This window comes from Protopterus annectens, chromosome 8.part0 (genome assembly GCF_019279795.1).
Source record: "Protopterus annectens isolate FY-2018-M chromosome 8.part0, PAN1.0, whole genome shotgun sequence".
NCBI classification, from domain to species: Eukaryota; Metazoa; Chordata; order Ceratodontiformes; family Protopteridae; genus Protopterus; species Protopterus annectens.
Genome location: NC_056741.1, coordinates 1,690,561,136 through 1,690,586,970, shown reverse-complemented (window position 1 = coordinate 1,690,586,970; position 25,835 = coordinate 1,690,561,136). Strand labels below are relative to the sequence as shown.

The window sequence follows — 25,835 nt, the reverse complement described above, 5'->3', positions numbered from 1 at the left end:
AAGTTGGAGCGAATCATAGTTTTAAATTTTTGGTTTTACAAAAGTTTAATGACATCTTAAGAGAAGGTGACTTACATAATGAGACAGAATATATTGAGTTGAAGTGGATTGTTGATTTCAAAGCATATGTTCCACCGGGTTTGAATAGTGCTGTCTCTTTAAAACAGGGGTGGGCAAACTTTTTGATTCATGGGCCACATTGAGTTCTAACATTTGACAAAGGGGCCGGAACAGGAGCAGATAGATGGCATGCTTTGAAAACATCACCTCATTGGGGGAAAAATACACATCTTGGGATATGGAGAAAACATGTGCTTTAATTTCCAATGAAAATGAAGAAAAGCATTACAATAAAATCTCTGACTTCGAAATGAGTCTTTAAACACTGAAAATCAAATAAATGACCATTTTATTTTAAAGCACTGAAAGTTCTGTTATCCTTCAGGATATCACCACCACTCTCCTCCTGACTGTCTTTTTTTTTTTCAAAAACGGTAGGAGATGCAGATGTACTTGTCCTGTTCCTTTTATTCAGTTTGTTTCCCCGGTGCCAAAAGTCAACAACCAGTGCAAGGACGAAACAGTTGCAGCAAGTCAGTCTGTGAAGCGTTATATTTGACCTGCGCGCACTGTTTATTTTAACAACATGCGTATCACGGAGACACACATTTTAATGGGAGCAGTGTTGTTGGTCTCCTTTTTTAGCCAGCGCATCAAAGTCTGGAGTTAGTTTTGTTGTGGCGATTCTCAGGATGGATCTGAGGTGTAGCTCTGTTAACTTGGATCTGTGGCTGGCTTTGTTGATGTTCATGACGCTGAAGGTCTGTTCACACACAAAGGTAGAGCCGAACAAAGCCAACATCATCTGCGCTTTTCGCCTTAGATTTGGAAACGCGGCATCATTGAGTGAAGCATAGAAGTCATTTAGTCATTTAGTTTCAGAGAGCTGAACATCTCTTTTAAGGCAGGGTCGGACTGAAGGTCGATCAGTTTGAGCTGAAGCTCCTCTGGAGCTGTTTCGGGGTCTTGTGACAGAGGAAAGGCCACCAATTGAAGTGACTTGTCAATTTTGTCGAAATCCAAAAACCGACGGCAGAATTCTCCGTGCAGTGCATCCAGTGACTCACTGTATTTCTTTACTTTTGCTCCGGCCTCTTTCAGCGTAGCTAGTGGAAAATGAGTGAATGACTTGTTCAAAATCTGTCTGGAGAATAAAGCCAGCTTGGATTTGAAGGCTTTCACGTTTGTGTACATGTCATGCACAAACTGCTCCTTCCCCTGCAGTTTCACGTTGAGCTCATTCAAGTGTGAAAATACGTCCGTAGCAAACGCAAAGTCACACATCCAGCTCTTGTTGCTCAGCTCAGGAAATTCATCAGTCTTCCTCTGCCGCTCCAAAAACACGCCAATCTCCTCTTTGAGCTCCCACACTCATTGAAACACTTTGCCCAAACTTAACCAGCGGACACGGGAGTGATAAAGCAGGTCCTGGTGATCCGCATCAGTTTCCTCCAGGAACGCAATGAACTGACGGTGCTGAAGTCCCCGTACGCGTATGAAATTGACGAGTTTCACCACAGGATTCACAACATGATTCAGCTGTAACACCGATTTACATAGAGATTCACAATGAAAATAGAGTTGGCATTAAAACTTCTCTACATTCATTAAAATAGCATTGAAATCTACACCACATCCAAAGAAAATGCATCTGGCCAATGGTGGATAAAGATTACCTTTGTGCTGTTTTCAAATCATTATCCCCTTGCACACAACAAGAAAGATATATGTTCTTTGTTACACCTTCCTGACTTTAGTAAATTATATTCCTTGTATAATACAGCACACTTGTTATACAGAGAGCACATTTTAAATTTATTGTTTGAACATTTTTTTCAGTAGGCAATAAAACAAAATGCATGAATCAGCAATGACAAAACTGCCCAATTCAGAACATTTCCATCATAAAAGTCTACTTAATTATTAACATGGTTGCCACCTTTGTCTCATCCATTTCTCCTGGCCAAAGAATAATGTATGCATGTTGCACTCTGGCCTTAATGACTGTAAATAAGAAAGAAAGAAAAAAAAATGGCACACCCATAGTAACACTTACAGATTGCTTTAATTTATAGCAAGACATAATGGGATGATGTTGAGACTATGTGGGACTAAATATTGCACAGTCATTTTTACATCACTGACAAATCAGTACAACAAATCACTACAATGAATTCCCAATGAACAAAACTGGACTCCCAATGACCATGAAACCATTTAACAGATTTAACTTTCAGGCAGGTAAGCTGGACCACTAGGACTCACTTTCGGTCAAGCCTTAATTGCAATACAACTACTGAAACTCAGTGAATAAAACATAACAAAAGTAATTAAAAGCATAAAAATACAAATCGGACATAAACACACAAAACTGTATTAGGTACAGCATATAAAAATAGCTTAATACCTCTGTAAAACAAAAACATTAACACCAGTTACCTAGTAAATATTGTGAGAAGATTCATCTGGAAGAGAAGGATTCCAAGACCATTTTACCTCAGGTAACATTGCATGAGCATACACAATGGCTCCATAAAAAATGTTTTCATTCTATTTTTATATGAATACAGTATAGGAATTTTAACAATGGCTTCTGAGGTGCACTCCAGTGACACTATGTCCAGGTCCTCTGGACCATATCAAACTAGATCACATTCTTTGGGGCATTTTAAATCAAAAGTAATATTAGGACTTAATGGAAAATGCTGCACACACAAGGAGGGGACTTATATATTCAAGTGCCTGCTTACATATTAATCCCTTGTGAACTGCTTCTTCTTACCTACTTAATAGTGTACTTTTAGGAGAGCTTAAATTAATAAGCTAGTAAATCATTTTACACGCAGATACATTTTCTGTCAGTGAAACTGGACATCTGTTTAAATTCAGCAGGTTTTGAACAGTGATGCTGCAATCTATATACACACACACACACACACAGAATCTTGTCAGCTTTCATAATTCACTTTCTCTCTCCAATCGCTCACACACACATACACTCTTCACCTTTCAAACCTGCATTCAATCACTTTCTCTCTCTGATCGCTCACACACACACACACACACACACACACACACACACACACACACACACACACACTTCACCTTTCAAACCTGCATTCACTCACTTTCTCTCTCCAATCGCTCACACACACACACACTCACACACTCTTCACAATTCAAACCTGCATTCACTCACTTTCTCTCTCCGATCGCTCACACACACACACACACTTCACCTTTCAAACCTGCATTCATTCACTTTCTCTCTCCGATCGCTCACACACACACACACACACACACACTTCACCTTTCAAACCTGCATTCACTCACTTTCTCTCTCCAATCGTTCACACACACACTCTTCACAATTCAAACCTGCATTCACTCACTTTCTCTCTCCGATCGCTCACACACACACACACACACACACACACACACACACACACTTCACCTTTCAAACCTGCATTCACTCACTTTCTCTCTCCGATCATTCACACACACACACACACACACACACACACACACACACACACACACACACACACACACACACTTCACCTTTCAAACCTGCATTCAGTGATTCACTCACTTTCTCTTTCCTATCGCAGCCATACACACACACACACACACACACACACACACACACACACACACACACACACACACACACACACACACACACTCTCTCTCTCTTACCCTGAGTAGTGCTTGGCGTCTTCTGTTCAATCCATCCTCATATTGCTGCTGCTGCCATTAATCCTGGGCCTGGCTCCGTTTCAGGGCTCGCTGTATCCCCCAGCCTGCTAATGCCATTAATCCCAGCTCCGTGAGCTCGCTATATCCCTGGCCCCTTTGCTGCTGCCATGAATCCGTTTCAGGGCTCGCTGAGTCAGCCTCTTCTGTTCCACATGTTGCATTCCCGCTGACTGTTAACTTAACCGCCAGCCAGCCGGAAATGATGATGCGAGCTCCTTGAGCTCAATTCCGACTGGCTGGTAGCCTGACGGTGCTGACGTCATTGCGCACGTGATGACGTCAGCGCCAGCAGCGTGAAAATTTTTAAAAAATTATTTAAATTTATTAAATTTTTTCAAGTTTGGCGGGCCGAATCAAAACGTGTAACGGGCCGCATGTGACCCCCGGACCGTAGTTTGCCCATGCCTGCTTTAAAGCCTCTTTTGAAGAAAAGAGGTTTACCTCATTAACCATAATTGTTTTAATTGGATGTTCAGAATATTTAAGCTTTTAGTAATTGTTTTATTTTTACTAAGGTCTGAAGAAGCAGGCAACTGCGAAAGCGCTTACCTATTTTTGTGTGTTTGTACATTAAAGTGTTTTACGCTCAGCATTTGATGCATTATTTGCTACTAAGGATTTAAATGTTTTTGGGTTTGTCTGGTTCCTCTACAATCTACTTGTTTTTATTTTTTTTTAGGGTTGACTGTGGTCAGGGATACAGATAATAGGCAAGATGGGAATGGAATTTATTGGAGAAAACTGGCAAAGGAACCAAGGTATTGGGAACAAATAACTAAAAAGGAAAAGGTAATAGAATGGGAAGAAGCCAAGAATTTATTTGGACTGCAGGTTAAATATTGCCTTTCCTATCAAGGATCGGTATCAGAGTACAGGCAAATAGAAAGAAATAGGGGGCTGCTAAATGAAAGACCAGCACTGGTAGAGTTTTTAATAGAATCTAGAAAAGAAGCTGCTATTAAAACAGGAATAATTAATAAAGCATATAAAACACTGCATGATAATTATAAGAATCAATCAGAGGAGCTGAGAAGGATTGGGAAGAACGACTGGATAAGCAATTTACAAAGAGACAGTGGGGGGATGTATGTATATCTCCCAAATATGCATCAAAATCTAGAAGATTTAGGATCTTTGCCTGGAAGTGTTTACATAGGTATTTTTATACCCCAGGTAGACTCCAAAGAATTTTTCCTCAGGTGGATAGCAAACGTTGGAGGTGTGACTGCCGAGAAAGAGGTAGCTGGGAACATATTTTTTTGCCATATGAGCTGGCGGACTTTTGGGATTTCCTGCAGACTACTCTGTCAGACATGCTGGGTGAGCAGGTTGGACCAACTGGGGAGATGATTTTTTTTGAGTTATGCTACATAATTAGAATTGCCTAGACACAGTAAAGCCTTGTTGAGTCTAATAATGCTGGCTGCCAAAAAAAAAAAAAGCAATTGCTAGAAAATGGAAATCAAAGTTTAGACCAACTTTACTAGAAGTAGTGAATATAGTAACAGAGATAAAACAAATGGAATTGGAATCTTTAGAAAAGGGAAGGAGCAAATTACACAGGAAAAAATGGGAATTGTGGGAACAATATATGCAGAGCAGGAATGAGGTTTAAGAGGCAGGATTTTAATGTGCCATATAATGCTTAACTGACAATGACTGGATGGTTTATAAGTGATGTATAATGTTTACAACTGTAGTTGTTTCAATGGTGTCTGTGATGTAAATGGTTCGCAAATAAAGTGATATCATTGTCTATGTTTTTCATTTATATAAATGTAAGATTGCCTTTGTCATATGTATAAATTTAATAAAGATTTTAGAAAAAAATATATTTATTTCACTCAGTATATTGGTACCCTTGGAAGAGCCTTAAGGTAGTTGGCAGGAGTGTCTGCTGGCAGTCATAACTACATTTTAGTCTGACCAGAAGGGGTCATAGCTAGTAACCTTGTGCCAACCTTTCCTAGGTGTGTGTGTGTGTGTCAGTTACTTTGGCAGAGGCGTGAAGCACTGGTTGGACAGAGAGGGTGTTGGAGGTCTTTACTTTAACACTCGGCTGCAATCTCAACTGTATAGCTGTGCCAGTGGGGATCTGGAGAAAGAGGGAGAAACCAGCCCTGGACTGACTGTGATTCCCCCATGTGCCCTTAAGGGAGATTGTGTTTGATACAGAGAATTGTGTGTATCTGTTATCCCCCAGTGAATGCCCCTACTGGTGCCAGTGGTGAAAATTGAGGCTCCTTGACTACTGACTGTTGCTCTCCTACTTTGGACACAATAGAAGAGTCTTCGTGGGTTCTGTTCAAGCAGTCTTGTTATATACAAACACATCACTATATAAGTTTACTGACTTTAACTTAAGTAACTTGTATACAAACTAACTACTGTAATCATACATGCTCACTCTGTGGCTGCAGTCTCAAAATCACACTGAGAATAGCACGTGTCTGGTATTTATATGTACACACTCAGTCATTGATATGCTTCTTAAAGGCACAGCACATACACTCTGATCTACATCCACCCTCATTGAGAAATCAGTCTATTTGTTGTGTCTTTCGGCTTTTCCCGGTTAGGGGTCGCCACAGCGGAACTCCGGTCCGCTAATGATTGGCAGTAGATTTTTACATGCCGAGTTGCCGGCTCTGACACACAACCCTCAACGAAGGTATGCCCATTCATGCATGTCTCCACACAGAAGAAGCACTAGCTGAGAATCGAACAGGACAACGTCTTACTGTGAGGTGGCAATGCTACCGCAGCACCACCACCACCACAGAAATGAGAAATCAATCTATTTGTTATGTTGATATCACAGGTAGTTCTTTGTCATGCCTTTATACAAGACTAGGTACACACACACACACACACACACACACACACACACACACACACATATATATATATATATATATATACAGTTAAGTCCATGTTGCTGCGTATTTCACACTGGGCCTGGATATTCAACCATATCATGTGACATAAAACTGGGAATTTGATTTAGCAACTGGAGCTGTCTCAACAGAATGTTCAACCTTGGAAGTATTTGGAACATCTTCAGTAATGGAATTAGAGGTTGGAACACACTCTGGGATGGGAACAATGTTTGGTTTGCTCTAAGATCCAGAGTCTGTATCACAGGAACAATGCAGAGATAATGGTTCTGGTACATGAAGAAGATGTCTGAGATTTCTCCTGTACTTCTCACCCTCAGATTCTACAAAGTAGGATCTCTGCTCTGCACATATACCTGTAATTTGATCAATCCTGTCGAAAACCTTCATTGTTAGTATTCTCACCGTCTCTCCTTCTCTCAACGGATGAAGAAATCTGCTTGATTTATTATAACTGGACTTCTGGATAGAATGCTTCATGATTACTTGAGCGTTGATGATTCTGTTGTTAGCTTTCTGCCTCAAACTGGAACTAATAGGTAGCATTGTTCTGGTTTGTCTGGATAGAACTCTTTGAACACGTGAGCCAAGAATATCGTCACGGGCTATGTTTCTGAGATTAAGTAAATTCAAAAAGACATCAGTATTGTCACGCTTTGACCTTTCAAGTAATTGCTTTGCACTCTGCACTGCACGTTCAGCTAGCCCATTTGACTGTGGATATTCAGGACTGCTAGTAACATGTACAAAGTCCCATTCTCTTCCAAATTTCTGAAACAACTGACTAGTAAATTGAGTACCATTGTCAGAAATAACTTTTGTGTGGAATACCGTGGACTGAGAAATGACATTTCAACTTAGTAATAACAGTAGCGGATGCTAGCTTAGGTCGTAAGTCAATTGCAAACCAATTTGAATAAGAGCCTACCAATACTTAGTGCTGATTGTCCCACTCGAAGATATCAGTGGCTGTTGACCAAGGTAGTTCAGGAGCTTGACTTAGCTGAAGTAGTTCTCTATGCAAATGCAGTCTATTGCATACTGAACAAGAAGAAAATACTTTATCAATGTCTTTCAGTAATGAAGGCCAAAATACTAATTCTCTCGCTCTTCTCTTAGTGAATGCAGAACCTGGGTGACCACGATGCAAAATCCGAATATATTCTGCTTGTAAGGAAGAAGGAACAACAATTTTAGGACCTTTGAAAATAATGCCATCTTCCTTCAATATGTCATCTCTGTAAGGAGAATAGATTTGCACTTCAGGTAGTACACTAGATTGCTTTGACGGCCATCCAACATTAATGTAGTGATTGAGCTTTTGCAAAATTGGATCAGTGTTTGCGTGATCTCTTAACTCATCAAGTCTAGTGGTAGAAAAATAATGCACTGCAATCATGTCAAAATCAAAATTCTCTGCCTCAAGCTGTTCCATCGTATTTCTGGGTGATCAGCTAGATAGAGTAGTTTGCCTTTCGTATAGACCATTTTGAAGTTGTACTTTCGCAATTTGAGCATCATTCTTTGTAATCTCATTGGAGCTGAATGCACAGGCTTCTTTAGAATAGTGACTAGAGGTTGGTGGTCAGTTTCAATCTGAATAGCTCGACCACAAATATAATTATGAAACTTGGAACATGCAAATACTATTGCCAAAAGTTTTCTCAATTTGAGCATGCTGTATTTCAGTTTGGGTAAGTGTTCTAGATGCATAGGCTACTGGTCTGCCCTCTTGAAGTATAACTGCACCAAGACCAAATTTTGAAGCATCACAGGAAAGAGTGACTGGCTTATTCACATCATAGTATCTTAATGTAGATGGGATGGCAATTTCTGCTTAAGGTGTTCAAATGCCTTCTGGTGCTGTTCTAGCCATAACCATGCAACATTTTTGCACATCAGCTCTTTTAAAGGTGCTGTCAACTCACTGAAGTCTGGTATAAACTTACCTGAATAGTTTACCATGCCTAGGAACTGCTGTAGAGCTTGAATATTGTCTGGTGCTGACATTTCAAGAATAGCTGCTTGCTTGGTCGGGTCTGGTCTCAAGCCAGTACTGGTAATTAAATGACCTACATATGTAACTTCTGGTACTCTGAATGTGCACTTCAGAGGATTGAGCTTCAAGTTTATTCATGTGCTCTGTTTAGAAATTTCTTTAGATTTTTGTCATGCTCTGCTTCACCATGGCCTCCAACCAATAAATCCTCTACTATTATGGCACAAGGATAACAAAAAAAATGCTCCATGCACACTTGGAAGACTTCACTTGCAGAATTTATTCCAAATGGCATCCTTATAATCTGTATCTGCCAAACAGAGTACCAAATGTGGTTAGTAATGAGGATTTGTGATCAAGCATCACTTGACAAAATGAACTTTTTGCATCCAAGACAGAAAAAAACAGTGGCATTTGGTATTAGGGCTGTGACCTCTTCAACTGTGCTCATTGGATGATATGGTTTCTTCACTGCTTTGTTCACATCTCTTGGGGTCAGTACATATTCTGATTTTGTCTGAGCCTTTCTTGTGAGCTGCTACCATAGACGACACCCATTCATTTAGTTCTGTAACTGGCCAAATTGCACCCTGCTGTACCATTTTTATCCAACTGAGCCTTAACTTTATCTTGCACAGCTATCAGAACTCTTCTTGCTGGTCTGACTTCTGGAGTGACCTCTGGGTCTAACTTTATGAAATACACAACTGGAAGTTTGCCAACTTGTCATCGAAAACATCAGCATACTCTGAGAAAATGGCTTCAGAAAAATTGGAAGTAGGAGATGCACTTATGTGATGAACTTCTTTGATAAAAGAAAGCAGATTCATTCTCAAACTATTTTTGAGACCCAGCAAAGATAGTACTGTTTTTTGGACTACATAGAATAACAAATTGTAACAGTCCTTGGCCAAATAACATGAAATCATCACTCAGCCTTCAGTTTGAATTTCTTCACCTCCATAAGCAACAAGTTTTGCATTACTGGCCACAATGAGTTGCTCATTTGTTCTCAATTTAGCAAATGTCTGTGGCGATATAACATTACACTTTGAACCATGGTCTGCTTTAAGCTCTGTGGATCTGCCATTGATCTGGACTGTGCAAAATACTTTGCTTTTTGCCAATAAATTCACTGCATCAACTCTTTCACCAAAGTACTGATACACCATCTACATAGTAAATTGACTGCTGCAGCTGTACATGATGAACTTGCTTTTTTTGTGTGACCTCTCTTTACAACTCTGTGGGGTTTACTTGATTTTCAAAACTTTTGAAAATGGTTCTGTTTTTTTACAATTGTGACATTGCTGACTAAATGCTAAGCACTTCTCTCTTTTAGACTCATGATTTGCACTGCAATTGCGACAGTTAACAATAAAGATGGACTTGGCTTTTGCTGATTTACACTTGTTCTGCACTGAGGAACCTGCTCCTTTAACTGAACTAGTCTTACAACTTGCTGGAAAGCTATGTGGTTTCCATGGTGAGCCAGCAGGGGCTGTGACTGCCCTGTGCTTAGGCCTACTTCTGTTTGCCATGTGTTGCATGCTGTTTGCATTTGCTCTGGAGCCTGCTGAAACCATGCTCTTGTCACCTGCAGGCATAGTTGTGTGTTTTTCTGTCACATCATGGATTTGACACATCTCAATAGCTTTACTTAATGTTAAATCACTGTCACAAAGCAAACTCTTTCTCACAACAGCACTATTAGTACCACACATGAGCCTGTCCTTTATTAACTCATCTTTTAAGTCACCAAACAGACACATTTTGACTTTATCAAGTCAGTTATGTAAGCTGCAAAAGTTTCCCCTGGTTTCTGATCTCTCATGTAAAACAAATGCCTCTCTAATGTAACATTTGTCTGGAGTTGCACATTTCTCTGACCTTGCACTTCAATCAATCGGGATCTTCCCTTGATTCAGTCTGTACTACTATATGATTCACCTTCTCCCTAATATACTGCTGGCGCATACAAAAAAAAAAAAAAAGAAAAGAAAATTATATATTATTGTCTTTGTTTATCTCTCTGTTATTGGATATTAACTTCAACCTATTAAATGACTTATTACTATTTTTGTTCTTGCCAATACAGCCAATGTACTGTAACTTACTTGACTAATTACTATATATTGTATTCTTTGTCACTGCTAGTGCTTGGAGCTTTTTTCCCCGGGCATCTACTGAAAATGAACATATATTCAGTTAGACTAGCCCGGTCACCAAATGTAAAATAAATAAATAAAATAAATGAACTCTCTCTTTCTCTGGCCTCTGACCCAGCTAAGTTTAGCAAAATGGATGCCCTGGTGCATGCATCTTTATATGGATATGCTGCTTGTATAAAAATATTGTATTCTTGCTCACATATTCTTCAGTTCTTTGCAATGTTCTGATCAAATACAAGTGGTAAGGGCTTTTGAAAAATGTCTGCCATATTAACACAGAAAGCTATGCCAGTATCTGTACCTTTGCCCAATACAACAATGCAAAATAAGTCTCTTGGGCACTGTAATACTCTTGAATTTACTGTACTGCAAGAAATCACCTCTTATCAGTGTAAGAAACATATCAAATAACTGCACAATGCAAATTAACTGGGAAGGAGAAGTTCAGAGTCAATAACATTTCAAAGTAATTGCAGTTAGCGAATAAACTGTACATGGCGTACTGAAATTTCCCCCAAATGACGGTACCTTGCTAGGTAATTCTTTACAGTGCAAGAAACACTCTGTAATGGCGACACTTTGCGAATAGACACACCCAGCGCAAGAAACTTTTCGAATGGCTATACTTTCACTGTACTTCAAGAAATAGTTGCACTTTGCACACAAACTCTCTCGAATACGTACACTGTAATAAGCACACACTGTGATACTTTGAATAATTCTAGTTATGTCCTTGATACAGTACAAAGTCGTAGTTATGCCAAAACACAGCAGCTTACCAAAAACTTGCAGTCACCTTGCTTTATTTACTCTTAATGTGCCCTTTCTGCCCTTATTATATTAATTTTGCTTGTTTAATCTCTTTCATGCCCATTGTACTTTTCTTGTGCTCGTTTTACTCTAAACATGCCTGTTTTACCTTAAACATGCTCATTTTGCCTTAAACATATTCATTTTGCTTTTATATATGCTTGTTTTACTTTTCTGATAATCATTTTGTCATATACCTTAATTTTAAACATTTCCTTTAGTTAATAAACCTTTTGTGCCTCCCGCTTGTTTAATAATGTGATTTGTGCCCTTGTAATGCTCTGTTTTATCTTTTTTTATAAAGTAAGCAGTTCATGCAAATTCCTTTCTGGCTCTTTTTTGTGCTCGTTTTTCTTATTTTACCTTCACTGTCATCTCTGCCCCTCATGGCTCTGAATATTATTTGCTGTGATGTCTGTTCTGACTCCATGTTGCTCTCTTACTTTGGACGCAATACAAGAGTCTTCATGAGTTTTGTTCAAGCAGCTTTATTATATACAAACATGTGACGATAGAATATTAATGACTTTAACTTAAGCAACTTGTATACAAACTAACTACTGCAGTCATACATGCTCACTCTCTGGCTGCACTCTTAAAATGGCACTTGGAATAGCATGTGCCTAGTATTTATATGTGCATGCTCAGTCCTTGATGATGTTGTTGTCTTTCGGCTTTTCCCGGTTAAGGGTCGTCACAGCGGAACTCCGGTCCACTAATGATTGGCAGTACATTTTCACAAACACCAAGGTGCCAGCTCTACATTCAACCTTCAACAAAGGCACGCCTATTTACGCATGTCTTTCGAACACCCACCCAACCGCGGGGAGGACATGCAGACTCCACACAGAAGGCACTCCCCGCACTCCAGCCGAGAATCGAACGGGAGAACCTCTTGCTGTGAGGCAACAACGCTACCGCTGCACCACCACGGTATGTTCAGTCCTTGATATGCTTCCTAAAAGACAAAGCACATACACTCTGATCTACACTGACCCAGAGGTGGATTATCATCTCATATTGGTTGGCATTGGTGGGATCACCACATCAGATATTGATGAGCAGTGGTGTGGATATTGAACTTCTGTAGCCTGTAAACAGTTGTCACTAAAGAAGGTGTTTGTAGTCTTAAACAGTCACATAGTGAACATTCAGAGTTTCATATCACAATAGTTGTATTTAGTTACTTTTGTTAACTTAGTTAGTCAGGGAGAGCAGGCAAGGATGTCAGCACAGGATTTTGACAAGCTGACAAGGAGCCAGTTGGCTGAGATGTGCCAAGCCAAAGGACTGGTGCATGCCAATCTGACTAAAGTGGAAATGACTGCAGCCTTAGCACAGCTGTATCACAGACCAGCAACCAGGAAGACAATCAGACTGGCATTGGGGATGCACATGTCTCAGAAAATGGACAGTTCAACTTTTCCTCGGCAGACTTAAAAATCCATCTGGAGTTAGAGATTTGAACTGGAGGCCAAACGTTTGAAATTACAATCAGCAGAGAGACTGCGTCAGGAGAAACGCATGGAATTAAAATTGGCAGAGAGACTGCAGCGTTTGGCGGCTAAAGAAAATGAGAGGCAGAGGCAACCTGAGAGAGAGATGCTGACTGTTCGCCAGAGTCATGGAGATAATGGGGAAGGGAATAACTGAACCACAGAAGCAATAAAGACTAGTAAATGTCTTCCGCAATTTACAGAAGGTGATAGTTTTATTCATATATGTTTGAAAGGGTATGTAAATAGTATAATGTTGACCAAGGGCTCTGGGTACGGTTCCTGACCCCCTTTCTCCATAGTAAAGCTGTAACTGCTGTTTCTAAATTGTCCGATATTGATTGTTTAGACTATAGCAAAGTAAAGAAGTGTTTATTAGATTGTTTTAAGTTAACACCTGAAGCTTATAGAAAACGTTTTGTGAGGAAAGACGCAAAGCAGATGAAAGTTTATGTGTGTGTGTGTGTGTGTGTGTGTGAGTATATTGCTGAGTTAAACACTTACTTTCATGAGTGGGTGGGTGGTTGGGTGAGTGGGCATCAGGTCACCACTTTTGAAGGGCTGGCAGACCTTTTGGTGAGGGAACAAGCCCTTAACACTTTGCTTGAGGACTTGAGAATCTGGTTGGCAGATGGGGAATGCAACACTGCAGATGAGCTGGGGGGAAACGGGGATCTCGCCTTATCAAGCAGGGCATCACTGCACAGAAAGGGATACCCTGTGCTGCACATGGATATAAGAGAACCCATGGTGGGCAGCTTAAGCCACCCTAACAGAGTCCATCAGTAGCAGGGGAAGCCACAAGTTCAGCTACAAACGCCAGAATCAGGGGTTAAATGTTTTAAATGTAACCAGTGTGGCCATGTATCATATTCACGGAGGCAAGGTGGGGAACAAATGTTGGGGGAGCCAGCAAGTGGGAGTAACAGAGTGCCAGTGGTAAGTTGTCTGGAGACAACAAGGGTACCAAACTACTACAAGAGGTTATATCTTATCTTAGTAGATGGGGAACAGGCCACTGCTAAGAGAGACAGCCTCCGACCTAACTATTGTGTAGCCTGCAGTGGTTACAGGTACAGAGGAGCACAACTTGCTTGAGCAGTCTTCTCCAGTCAGAGCTTTAGGAGGGCCCCATTCCAAATACCTTTGGCTAGGGTTCACCTTGACTGGCAGGGTGGAAAAGGAAGCAAGCAAGTAAGTGTGTTTGAGGTTATTCTTGCAGATGTCCTGTTAGGGAATGATTTTGATAATGCAGTACCTTGTGTGACTGCATTTACCCTCAGTCAGGCTTGGAGACGGGCATGTGGGGTTGGTAGCCTTTGGTGGACCCAGACAGACTGCACACATGAAGCCAGGACTGGTGAGGTGGCTACACCAGGGGAGGGAATTACCCTATAGCAATGAGACTGAAGGTGAGCCACAGCTGCTGGATGGTACCGATGTTCCCTCGGACAGAGTGACTGCAAGGACAGAGGTGAGTAATAGTACCCAGGCTTGTAGTGAGGCACCGCTGTCAGAGGATACCCTATTTCTTGTAGAAGAAGAGCTGTGAAGGATTACAAAGAAAGAGTTGAGACAGGCTCAGCTCTCAGACCCTACATTACAAGGCTTAAGGGAGGTAGCTAGGAAGGTTCCTGACTCTCAAAGAAAAGGGGTTTCTGTATACTGGAACAAACGGTTACTGTATAAAGGATGGACCCCTGAGGGAGGGCAAGAGGGTGAGATAATACAGCAGTTGGTAGTGCCCAGAGCCTACCATCTGGCACTTCTATCCACAGCCTGTGACATTCTCTGTGCAGGTCATATGGGCATAAAGCATACCAAGAGATGTATTATGCAGACCTTTTATTGGCCTGGGATTGCAAGGGATGTAACAGGGTACTGCAGGACCTGTGAACAATGCCAAAAAGTAGGCAAGGCAGGAGATGAGGTCAAAGCTTGTATGGTGCCTTTGCCTGTGATTGAGGATGAATTTCAGAGGGTAGCTATGGATATTGTGGGGGCTCTGAGTACACCAAGTTCCACAGGGTAGAAGAATATCCTAGTGGTAGTGCTTATGCTACCAGATAACCTGAGGTGGTGGCTCTATCCTCCATCGAGGCAGAGAAGGTGCAAATGCTTTGCTAGAGATTTTCAGCAGGGTAGGTTTCCCAAGAGAAATACTGACTGACAGAGGTGCCAGTTTCATGTCAGACCTGCTGACTTGTCTGTGGAAGCACTATGGGGTGAAGCATCTAAAGACTACCCCCTACCATTCCCAAACTAATGGTCTTGTGGAGAGGCTAAACTGTACACTAAAGACCATGCTACTGGCATTTGCAGACCAGTTTGAGAGAGTGGGACAAATATGTGTCCCATCTGCTGCTTGCTGACAGAGAGGCACCCCAGGAATCCACAAGTTTTTCACCCTTTGAGTTGCTGTATGGGCATCGTGTGAAGGTGACCTCTACATTTGATTTGCAATGAGTGGGAGGTGAGTGTGAATCCCACAAGGAGTCTGTTGTGGCATATATCCTAAACCTAAGAACAAGGCTCAGACAACTTATGGGTTTGGCCCAGGAGAACCTCACAGAAGCCCAACTGCAGAAAAAGGTCTGGTATGACAGGATTGCTCGAGCCAGAGAGTATGCTGTGGGGGCAGCAGGTTAAGGTTCTCATTCCCGTCAGACAAAATAAGCTGCAGGCAACTTGGGAGGGACCCTTCAAAGTGGTAAGGAAGGTCAGTGTTGTTAACTACATGGTAGAGCTGCTAGGCAGGAGGTGGTGGCACAAATTTTACCATGTTAACACCGTGAAACCTTACCATGATGGAGAGACCCTGATGCTAAGTATTGCAGTACAAGGCAGGAGGAGTCTGAGGGGGGATCTGTGGATACAGCATGCCAGCCAGCAAGATCTCAAATTACTGTGGTGGAGCCTAGGGTTGCAGGCATATGATATGAGAGTGCAGCACTGTACTGGGGTTAGCAATGCCAAGACAGCTGGGTTCTCAAGACAGGGTATGGGGTAATGTATTCCCAGATAGGCTCATTCCTGTCAAGCCTGAGTCTTTGAAGGGGGGGTACTGCCAGCACAGCTAGCTGGAATTTTGTAAATAATTATACAGTGGATATAAAAAGTTTACACACCCCTTGTAAAATGCCAGGTTTTTGTGATATAAAAAAATGAGAAAACAATAATTTCAAAATGTTTCCCACCTTTAATGTGACCTATAACCTGTACAATTCAATTGAAAAACAAATCTGATAGGGGAAAAATATAAAAAATAAAAAACCTGTACAATAAGCTGGTTGCATAAGTGTGCACACCCTTAAACTAAAACTTTGTTGAAGCACCTTTTGATTTAATTACAGCATTCAGTCTTATTGGGTAGGAGTCCATCAGCAAGGCACATCTTCACTTGGCAATATTTGCCCACTCTTTCTTGCAAAAGTGCTCCATATCTGTCAGAATGCGAGGCCATCTCTTGTGCACAGCCCTCTTCAGGTTACCCCACAAATTTTCTATTGGATTTAGGTCTGGGCTGTGGCTGGGCCATTTCAAAATTTTAATTTTCTTCTGGTGAAGCCATTCTTTTGTTGACTTGGATGTATGCTTGGGGTCATTGTCATGTTGAAATTCCACTTCATCTTCAGCTTTCTAGCAGATAAGGTTTTGGGCCAAAAGTGACTGGTATTTGGAACTGTTCATAATCCCCTCCACCTTGACTACAGCCCCAGTTCCAGCTGAAGAAAAGCAACCCAAAGCATGATATTGCCACTGCCATGTTTCACCGTGGGGATGTTGTTCTTTTGGTGATACAAAGTGTTGTTTTTTTGAGCTAAACGTACCTTTTGGAATTGTGGCCAAAAAGTTCAATCTTGGTCTCATCAGACCGTAACACATTTTCCCACATGCTTTTGGGAGACTTGATGTACTGTTTTGCAAATTTTAGCTGGGCCTGGATGTTTTTATGTGTAAGAAAAGGCTTCCATCTTGCAACCCTACCCCATAGCCCAGACATACAGAGAATATGGGAGATTGTTGTCATGTAGTACACAACCAGTACTTGCCAGAAATTCCTGCAGCTCCTTCAGTGTTGCTGTAGGTCTCTTGGCAGCCTCTCTGAACAGTTTTCGTCTTGTCTTTTTATAAATTTTGGAGGGACGTCCAGTTCTTTACAACGTCACTGTTGTCCCATATTTTATATACTGTGGAAATTTTTTTGTACCCTTCTCCTGACTGATACCTTTCAACAATGAGATCCCTTTGATGCATTGTAAGCTGTCTGCGAACCATGGCTTTTGCTGTAGCAGGCAACTGAGTAAATGTCAGGAAAATCCTTCTAGGACAGCTGAACTTTATTTGGGGTTAATTAGAGTCTCTTTAATTGATAGCAGGTGTGTACCCAAGAAGACTGAATGCTGTAATTATATCAAAAGGTGCTTCAACAAAGTATTAGTTTAAGGGTGTGCACACTTATGCAACCAGCTTATTGTACGTTTTTTATTTTTTATATTTTTCCCCTAACAGATTTGTTTGTTTTTCAATTGAATTGTAGAAGTTATAGGTCACATTAAAGGTGGGAAAGGTTTTGAAATGATTTATTATGGTCTCATTTTTCTATATCACAAAAATCTGGCATTTTTTTATATCCACTGTATGTCATTTGTGAATATCAAACTGATTTATACAAGATGCTTGTGTTTAGCAGCGGCCCTAGGTCAACTGGTGCCCTAGGCATCCCCCACCACACTACCTGATGCCCCCATCCTGGTCTACCTACACCAGATAAATACTGGAATAGTGCCCCTGCTAGACCGGTGCCTAGGCAGCCGCCTAGTTGGCCTATGTCTATGGCCGGCTATGCTTGTGTTACAAATATATTAGAACTTTGTCATGTGTATATCAAACTGATTTGTACAGATGTTTGTGTAGAAAATGTACTTGTAATGTACTTGTGTTTGAAATCTATTCACAGTTTGCCGTACTGCAGAGAACAGAAATGTACATGCACTATTGTAACTGTTTAAACGTATGTGTTTTAATAGAGGAAACTGAAAGGTTAACCTCAGTCCAGCAAACCTTAAACTATGTCTGAAAGTAAATCCCTTTACTGGCTAGGTGATAAAGATGCTATCTCACAGGTTTCCTTGCAGCCAGAGATGCAAGGTCTGTACTAGGAAGCTTTTTGTATTGTCTTTGGGGTGAATTAATTACTACTCTGGAAGCATGGAGGTATGAAATTATCGTGTGACTTCCAGCACCTGCCACAGATCTGAGCAAAAGCCATTGTGTGTGTATTTTTATAGGTAGTTGCGAAATCCTGCCAGTTTCCAGCGATGGGAGTTTGCATGGGAACTAGAAGTCAGATGGCCAGAAGTCATGTCATTCTGCAAGCTATCCCAGAAGTAATAATTTAGATATTATTTTGATAAGTTTCTTAGTGAGACAGAGCATTCTGTCTTGGGCATGACAACAACAAGAACCATTTACCACATCATCCGCCTTGTTCTGTTAAGTAAATAGGGAACAATAATGCTCTTAGATTCAATCAGGAATTTAGTGAAGCTTAGTTTAGATATTGTTTTTTCTTTGTCAGAGCCTGTCCTTCAATTTTATTTTAAATGCTATTTCCTATGATTTGAAGTCTGATGTCACTATGAATATACTTAATATTTTCTTGTTGATTTATTATTTATTATTAAATATATTTAAACTTTTCATTGTGGCTGATCTTTGTTGAGATATTTAAGTTTTGAGAGCATTTGTGTATTTATTTGGTGACACTGTGTGGGCCACTTCTAATAAATAGCCTTACTCCTGGTCAAACTAGCATTTGTATTAATATTGATTTCACTCAGTATATTGGGTACCCTTAGAAGAGCCTTAAGGTAGCTGGCAGGAGTGTCTGGTGGCAATCATAACTACCTTATAGTCTGGCAGAAGGGGACACAGTTAATAACCCTGTGCCAGCCTTTCCTGTGTGTGTGTGTGTGTGTGTGTGTGTGTGTGTGTGTGTGTGTGTGTGTGTGTGTGTGTGTGTGTGTGTGTGTGTGTGCGTGTGTGTGTAAATCAAACCTCGGGAGTGTGTGTGTCTGCTACTTGGGTAGGGACACAAAGCACTGGTTGGACAGAGAGGGTACTGAGGGTACTTGGAGGTCTTGGCTTGGACACTCAGCTGAGATCTCAACTCTATAACTGTACCAGTGGGGAGTCTTATTAGGGATCTGAAGAAAGAGGGAGAAACTAGCCCGGACTAACTGTGTTTCCTGTGTGCTCTTAAGTGAAATTGTGCTTGATGCAGAGAGCTGCATTTGGAGATAATGTGTGTGTGTGTGTGTGTGTGTGTGTGTGTGTGTGTGTGTGTGTGTGTGTGTGTGTGTGTGTGTGTGTGTGTGTGTGTGTGTGTGTACCTGTTATTCCCCCAGTGAACACCCACCACTAGTGAGGATTGAGGCTCCTTGATTACTGGCCCAGAGGAGGAAGGTTGTCACAAAGCCATTAACCTGTAGGGCTAGCATCCATAATATTTCACATGTACCTTGCTGACCTTGAAAACAACTAAATAAGTTCATTTTAAGTTGTACACCATTTAATTTAGAATTACAGAAAAAAACACTGTAGAAGGCTGAAAACACCAAACGGTTCTTTTATTACATCCACAGAATTTGCACAGTACAGCTGATTGAGCGCTTTCATCCCCTGAAGGGATTTCATCAGAATCTGTCTCTACTACTATTATCCCCCTTAAATAGTCCAATTAATCAAATTAATTGAATAATTACCCTATTTAATTATTGTCACTTTTAAAAAGCTTTGACAACCAATGATGTTGTTAAAAACAGAACAATATATATTAAAACTATACATTTCTAAATCTATTGTAATTTACACTTTACAAAATTAAAATTCCCTATAAAAATTATGTATTGAACACTTTATAAACACGACAATTAATACTTTAATGCTTTAAAAATCAACAACTGACTTTATAAAAAATTAAGTCACTTAGAGTATTCTGATTTTTTATACAATAGAGGTTTGATGGAAATAATTTCATTCAGTCCAGGTGGTATACAGGCCTGCAATTTAATCTGCCACCTGGTTTTTCATTCTTCAATGAAATTCCTGTAATTTCCACCTCTAGGATCTTTCCGTACTTTTTCCAAAATGCAGAATTTAAATTCTTTACAAAACTGTGATACACTAATATGTTTAAATAATGCATTATTTATATTTAGGCATTTAATGTCATAGCCATGTTCATAAACCCTGTCCCTCAGCTTTCTCTCTGTTTTTCCTACATAAAAGCTGGGACAGGATTTACACAGTGCCAAATAAATAATGCCCGTAGTTTGGCAATTGCCCTTTTCTGGTCTCACTACTGTCTTTAAACTATTATTCAAAACCACCTTCTTATCCTGACAAATAAATTTACATTGAGAGCAGGTCCCACATCTTCCAGTACCAAAAAGTAAACAAAAAGAAAAGAGTATTGACACCGGGAGCCAAGTTAACCAGAATAACAATAATAATAATAAAAATTATGAAAGAGCTATGGTTTTACCATTCGGTAAACAGGTGAATGAGGTGAAGAAAATTATGACAAAAAATTGGTCAGTCCTTAAGAATAACCCAAAGTTGTGTAAAATTGGGGGGGACAGACCAAATTTTGTTTATAAGTTAGGGTTAAACTTGAAAAAGAACTTTGAAATGGGGAATGTGAACACTGTAGGTGGTGGTACTGGAAGATGTGGGACCTGCTCTCAATGTAAATTTATTTGTCAGGATAAGAAGGTGGTTTTGAATAATAATAGATTTAGAAATGTATAGTTTTAATATATATTGTTCTGTTTTTAACAACATCATTGGTTGTCAAAGCTTTTTAAAATTGATAATAATTAAATAGGGTAATTATTCAATTAATTTGATTAATTGGACTATTTAAGGGGGATAATAGTAGTAGAGACAGATTCTGATGAAATCTCTTCAGGGGATGAAAGCGCTCAATCAGCTGTACTGTGCAAATTCTGTGGATGTAATAAAAGAACCGTTTGGTGTTTTCAGCCTTCTACAGTGTTTTTTTCTGTAATTCTTGGTGGTTTTACACTGTTGGGCTCATTTGTGGACACCATTTAATTTGTTTATAGAATAGTATTGCATTATACCCGTAAGAGATGTATATGAAAAAAGGCTTCATTGACATCTGTATTAAGCCACTTCCCTCCCAGTGGTGTTTAGTGTACCTTTTTTGGTTTTGGTTTCCTTACAGGATGAACAGCTTGACTGTCTGGTTAATGCATTTCGTGACATAGCAGGGTCCGAGAATGTTTCCGTGGCAATGGCAGTTCGAGAGCAGCATGGGAAGGATGAATCATTGCATAGGTATGAGTTCCTGTCATAGTTGAAAGGGATTGCCTCCTATTAAATAATTAGGTTTCATTCCAATTCTGCTAGAGTATGATGATGTTGCTGATTACTTTGTAAGTTCATTTTCTCTCCTTACTTCTTTAGCACTGAAAATTTGCCTGCTATGTTCACATCACTAACTCACTCTAACCAGTATGTCACATGAGAAGGCTGTCCTGTGCTCCCTTGATGGTCAACCACTCTGTGACCTGCTAGTCATTGGGCCATATATTTGCACACACCTAAATACATATTAATCAAAGATAGACTGGCTTTTGGAAGTCTCTTTATCCCATTTAACTACCGAGAACCATGCCATGTTTGTATCTTCTGTACCATCTAAAGTCACTGATGGTTTGTCCATGTAAGTAGCATTGTGTATTTAAGTTTTTGTATCAAAGCCCTGAAGTCCAGGTGCAAGTTCTGATTTTAGTTTGCTTGTTCTCCTCATGACTCATGCTTCTGCATGACCCAGATTAGGTACTTTGATTTCCTACCATCTGCTTGCATTTGCAGCTGTCCTTTTGGCTTTAGTCTTGGCTGAAAAGGGCATCACCTGAAAATGACTAGTTCACATTTATGATCTGGTAAACAAACCAATCAAATGACACACTGCAGGACTGGAGGATGTCCATGCCAGATCTTTGCAGAAAATGAAATTTAAGGAGGAGCAAAACAATTACACGAATACCTCCCTTTTGTCCAAGGAAAGGTTTAAGGGAATTTTATAAGGATGGCTGATGGATTTTCTGTATGTTTATTTTGTAAATGTGTACACGATACAGAGATCACGTCAGTCAAATGTGATCTAGTTTTATAAATATGTCACTCCTAAGATGGACAAGGAGAGACCTGCAAATATTACACAAAGTCCTATTAACATTGCCAGACTGGATTTCAGCTAAGCCACTGACAGTTCAAGCATAACAGCAGGTTGAAGAAGAATTTAAATTATAATCTGTAGTGCTTGAAGTGGAAAGGCAACCTGTGGCATGATCAAGAACAGTGGGTGCTACTTTGAAGAAGCTGACAATATAAGCATGAGTGAATAGTGGGGTGATGTAGGGCTTTGTGCTGACACCCATTCCATTCAGTATACTTGTATCTGTACTGTACTGGGGTGGGAGAACAGCAGCAGTTTGTTTGCTTGGGGGTGCTATTCATCAAGTCTTACTGTGACTTTCACGGTTTGCAAGTGGTGATATTTCTGATTAGGAGCACGCAGAATAAATTGCATATGCATTCCAACAGAGGAGATCCTGGGAAAATGCATGCTTGTAGTTGTAGCATAGAGGACATTACATGAAAACAGTTTTGGAATAATAATTGTTCATAGGCTGAATAATGCAAACTAATGAGAATTTTTAATGACAAAGGAAGTTTAAGTGCTGCAGTACAGAGCTAGGGGAATGGATGCAAGAAATCCAGTTGTCATCCTTTTAGTATATGGTACTCCGTCACTATCACGAGTAAAGCACTGTGTTCATTTCTAATAGGCATGCTCAAGAATGCAGATAGGATGGCATTAACTTGTACAACACACATTAATAATATGGTATAAACACAAACTGTGTTGTGGAATTGAGAAGAAAGAGATATGATTTGTACACAAACATTTCAGGAGGTAAAAAGATGAAGCTGAATAGAAGGATGCAGTAAGAGGGGACATGAGTGTCAGCTGGAAGTAGGGAAGTTTCACAAAGAGGGTGATATGCTCCTGGAATATGTTCTGGAAGGTAGTGCTGCATGGGACCAGAAGGGGACATCCAATTATAACTTGACAGTGGAAAAAAAGATGATGCTGCTGCATGTTTCAGTGCAAATCCCAGCTGTCAGTTATGTAGAAAGCTCCTATAAATGATTACTTGCTATCACCTACTGTCTGAATTGTGGAGATTATTTATGCTTGTTTTCCGGGGTAGTGTACTGATCAAAATGGATCAGTTTCTGAAAAAGATGAGAGCAGCGGTGTCTCGGACAGTGTATTATAAAAATTGTCTGGATGAAGGCATAGTCCCTGCCCAGACAGTGTGAAGACAGGCCTCCTCAATGACCTTTTACACAGTGACCTCGTCTTTGGACCTCTTGCTGAAGGTGTTTTTAAGAAGACTGGAGGATGAAGGTGAGACTGTACAGAGAGTCAATCTACTCTTAAAACCCAGGCACAAAGGTTCAACAGAAATTACGCAACCAAGTCTTAGCCCTTATTCCCTGATTAGGACAACAGTATGACTGGCAAGGGCAAGTTTAGGAAAGAATGACAGGCTAAACCAAAACAGAAGCCTTGGACCATCAATGTGACCCCTAAAGGGAACAATCATGACTCATTCAGACTCTGAGTATTCATTCATTAATTTATTTACAGGGATAGTTTGATTGGGCACATGGCACATTTTCAGCGGAAGCCTGGGGAGAATAGCTGCACATTAAATACAAGAAGTGGAGTATAAATATAATAAAAACAATACAGTGTCATCCAGTTAATGGTTAGAAGACAAAAAGTGCATGTTATACCAGTGTGTACTAACTATTAAAGCAATAAAGAGAAAAACATAAAATACCTTGAACAATAAGAACGGGTAAATAGAGGTATTGCAGTACAAAAGTATGCTATTTGCATGGCATATGTCACATGTATGGCTATAGGCCTAAATTAATCCGCAGCAAGAGAGAAATAGAGAGGTGTGTGAGAATCAATAGCAAATAAGAAGCGCAAGTACAATACAGAGTACTTTATTAACAGTGGTTTCTAGGTTTATGCTTTTATACAGCTTGCATAGGTGAACAATCTGGCTGCTATAGGTGAGGTAAGCGAGGAGGAGTAGTTTAAAGGTACAGATGAATTGTGCTAAGTAGAACATTGTGAAGTATAGTAAGATGGCAGTAAAGAGAAGTTGAAGTAATGAGTTGAAAGATAGAAGAACATAAGATTAAGGTGTGCTGGAGAAATTTAATGGAGGGGTTTAGAGAAAGGTATGGGGAAATAGCAGGAAAAAGGATCTGTACAAGAACAGCATGAAACCAGAACAAGATATATTAAAGAATGAAAATAAGAATTGCTAAGTGTGGTTTGATATTTATGGTGTTTGGAGGATGAAGTTTAGTGGGTATTAAGGAACTGATGTATTTCCCTGGAGAATGGCAGGAGCATGACCATGTATCCATCAGATGCTTAAATGTTATAAGGTTCTGAGTTTGTTTTAGGGTGAGTTGGATTGAGTTCCAGATTTTGCACAAATGTAGTAAGATTAGAGGGAGTCACCTGCAGAGTAGTTGGATTTTGTCACCAGTAATAGGTGTTCGTGGAGCAAATGATTCTGTTGGTAGAGTAGTGATGAATTGTGCTGCTGATGCTGGGTCATTTATCTGATTTGTAGATTTGGTTGTGACTTAGAACTGGTGTGGACTGGGGCAGTCTGACTGTTTAAGTAAAGCAATACATTGCAAAGGCCCGAGATTGATATTCACACAATGTGATTTCTGCCCAGAGCTCTGAATGTCAAAGTGAAGAAATTCAATGAAGCACTGGTAAACGACAGGAGTAACTGTGGCCTCTTAAAGTAGCCAAATGCCTCGTCATCTAATTAGTGATGTGTGAATAGATGAACAAGATTCCCACTGTCCCTGCCTACTATCTGGTGAAACCACAGCCAAGGGAACAGGCTTGGCAGAATCAGCAGGGAAAAGAAGACCCTGTTGAGCTTGACTCTAGTGGACTGAACTGCAACATTAACCTTCTCTCAGTCACAGTGCCACATTGAAGTTGTTTTAGAGCTAAGCAGTGGTGTGTTCTGTGTAGATCAGAATGCAAGTGAAGTGTGCTGTGGCTTTAAAGGGGCACTGGCTCAGATTTTTTGCTAGAGGAGTTTGTTTACATTTTAGTACTCTGCAAGTCACATGTTCAGCTAGTAGTAAGGTTTTCAAATAGCCTTTTTAGCATACTGCAGGTCAGATTACACAAACTCTCAGTGGGGGGTTTTAGAGGAAATGCTTAGAACTTGCAACTGCAGTTTGTCCTTTTGTATTTTCTTTCCCCCACTCATGAGCAATTAGATTAGCTGAATGACTGGATTTTACTCAGCTAGAGATGCTATCTTCTTGTCACACATAGATCTGGAGCCTCTTTAGCAATGAAGTGATAGCTACTTTACTATGTACTTGTTTTTGCAAAACTGTGTCAAATAAGTATTCAAGTCTAGGCAATACTATTTTTCATGCTTGTTGCTACAAATGTTTTTCCCTCCACTATCAA

The 25,835-nt window shown here is 40.2% G+C and overlaps 1 protein-coding gene across 3 annotated transcripts in view; it reads left to right on the top strand.

The window, feature by feature from the left end:
- The window catches only part of LDHD (lactate dehydrogenase D), a 1,439,596-nt gene that overhangs the window by 524,689 nt on the left and 889,072 nt on the right, over positions 1–25,835 (top strand). For 2 of the 3 annotated variants that reach the window (XM_044081223.1, XM_044081220.1), the window contains exon 2: positions 21,447–21,559. The exons of the other annotated variant lie outside the window; for it this stretch is intronic. In XM_044081223.1, the coding sequence (XP_043937158.1) occupies positions 21,447–21,559 (113 nt within the window). The remainder of the gene's footprint in view (positions 1–21,446; positions 21,560–25,835) is intronic. 3 annotated transcript variants of the gene reach the window in all.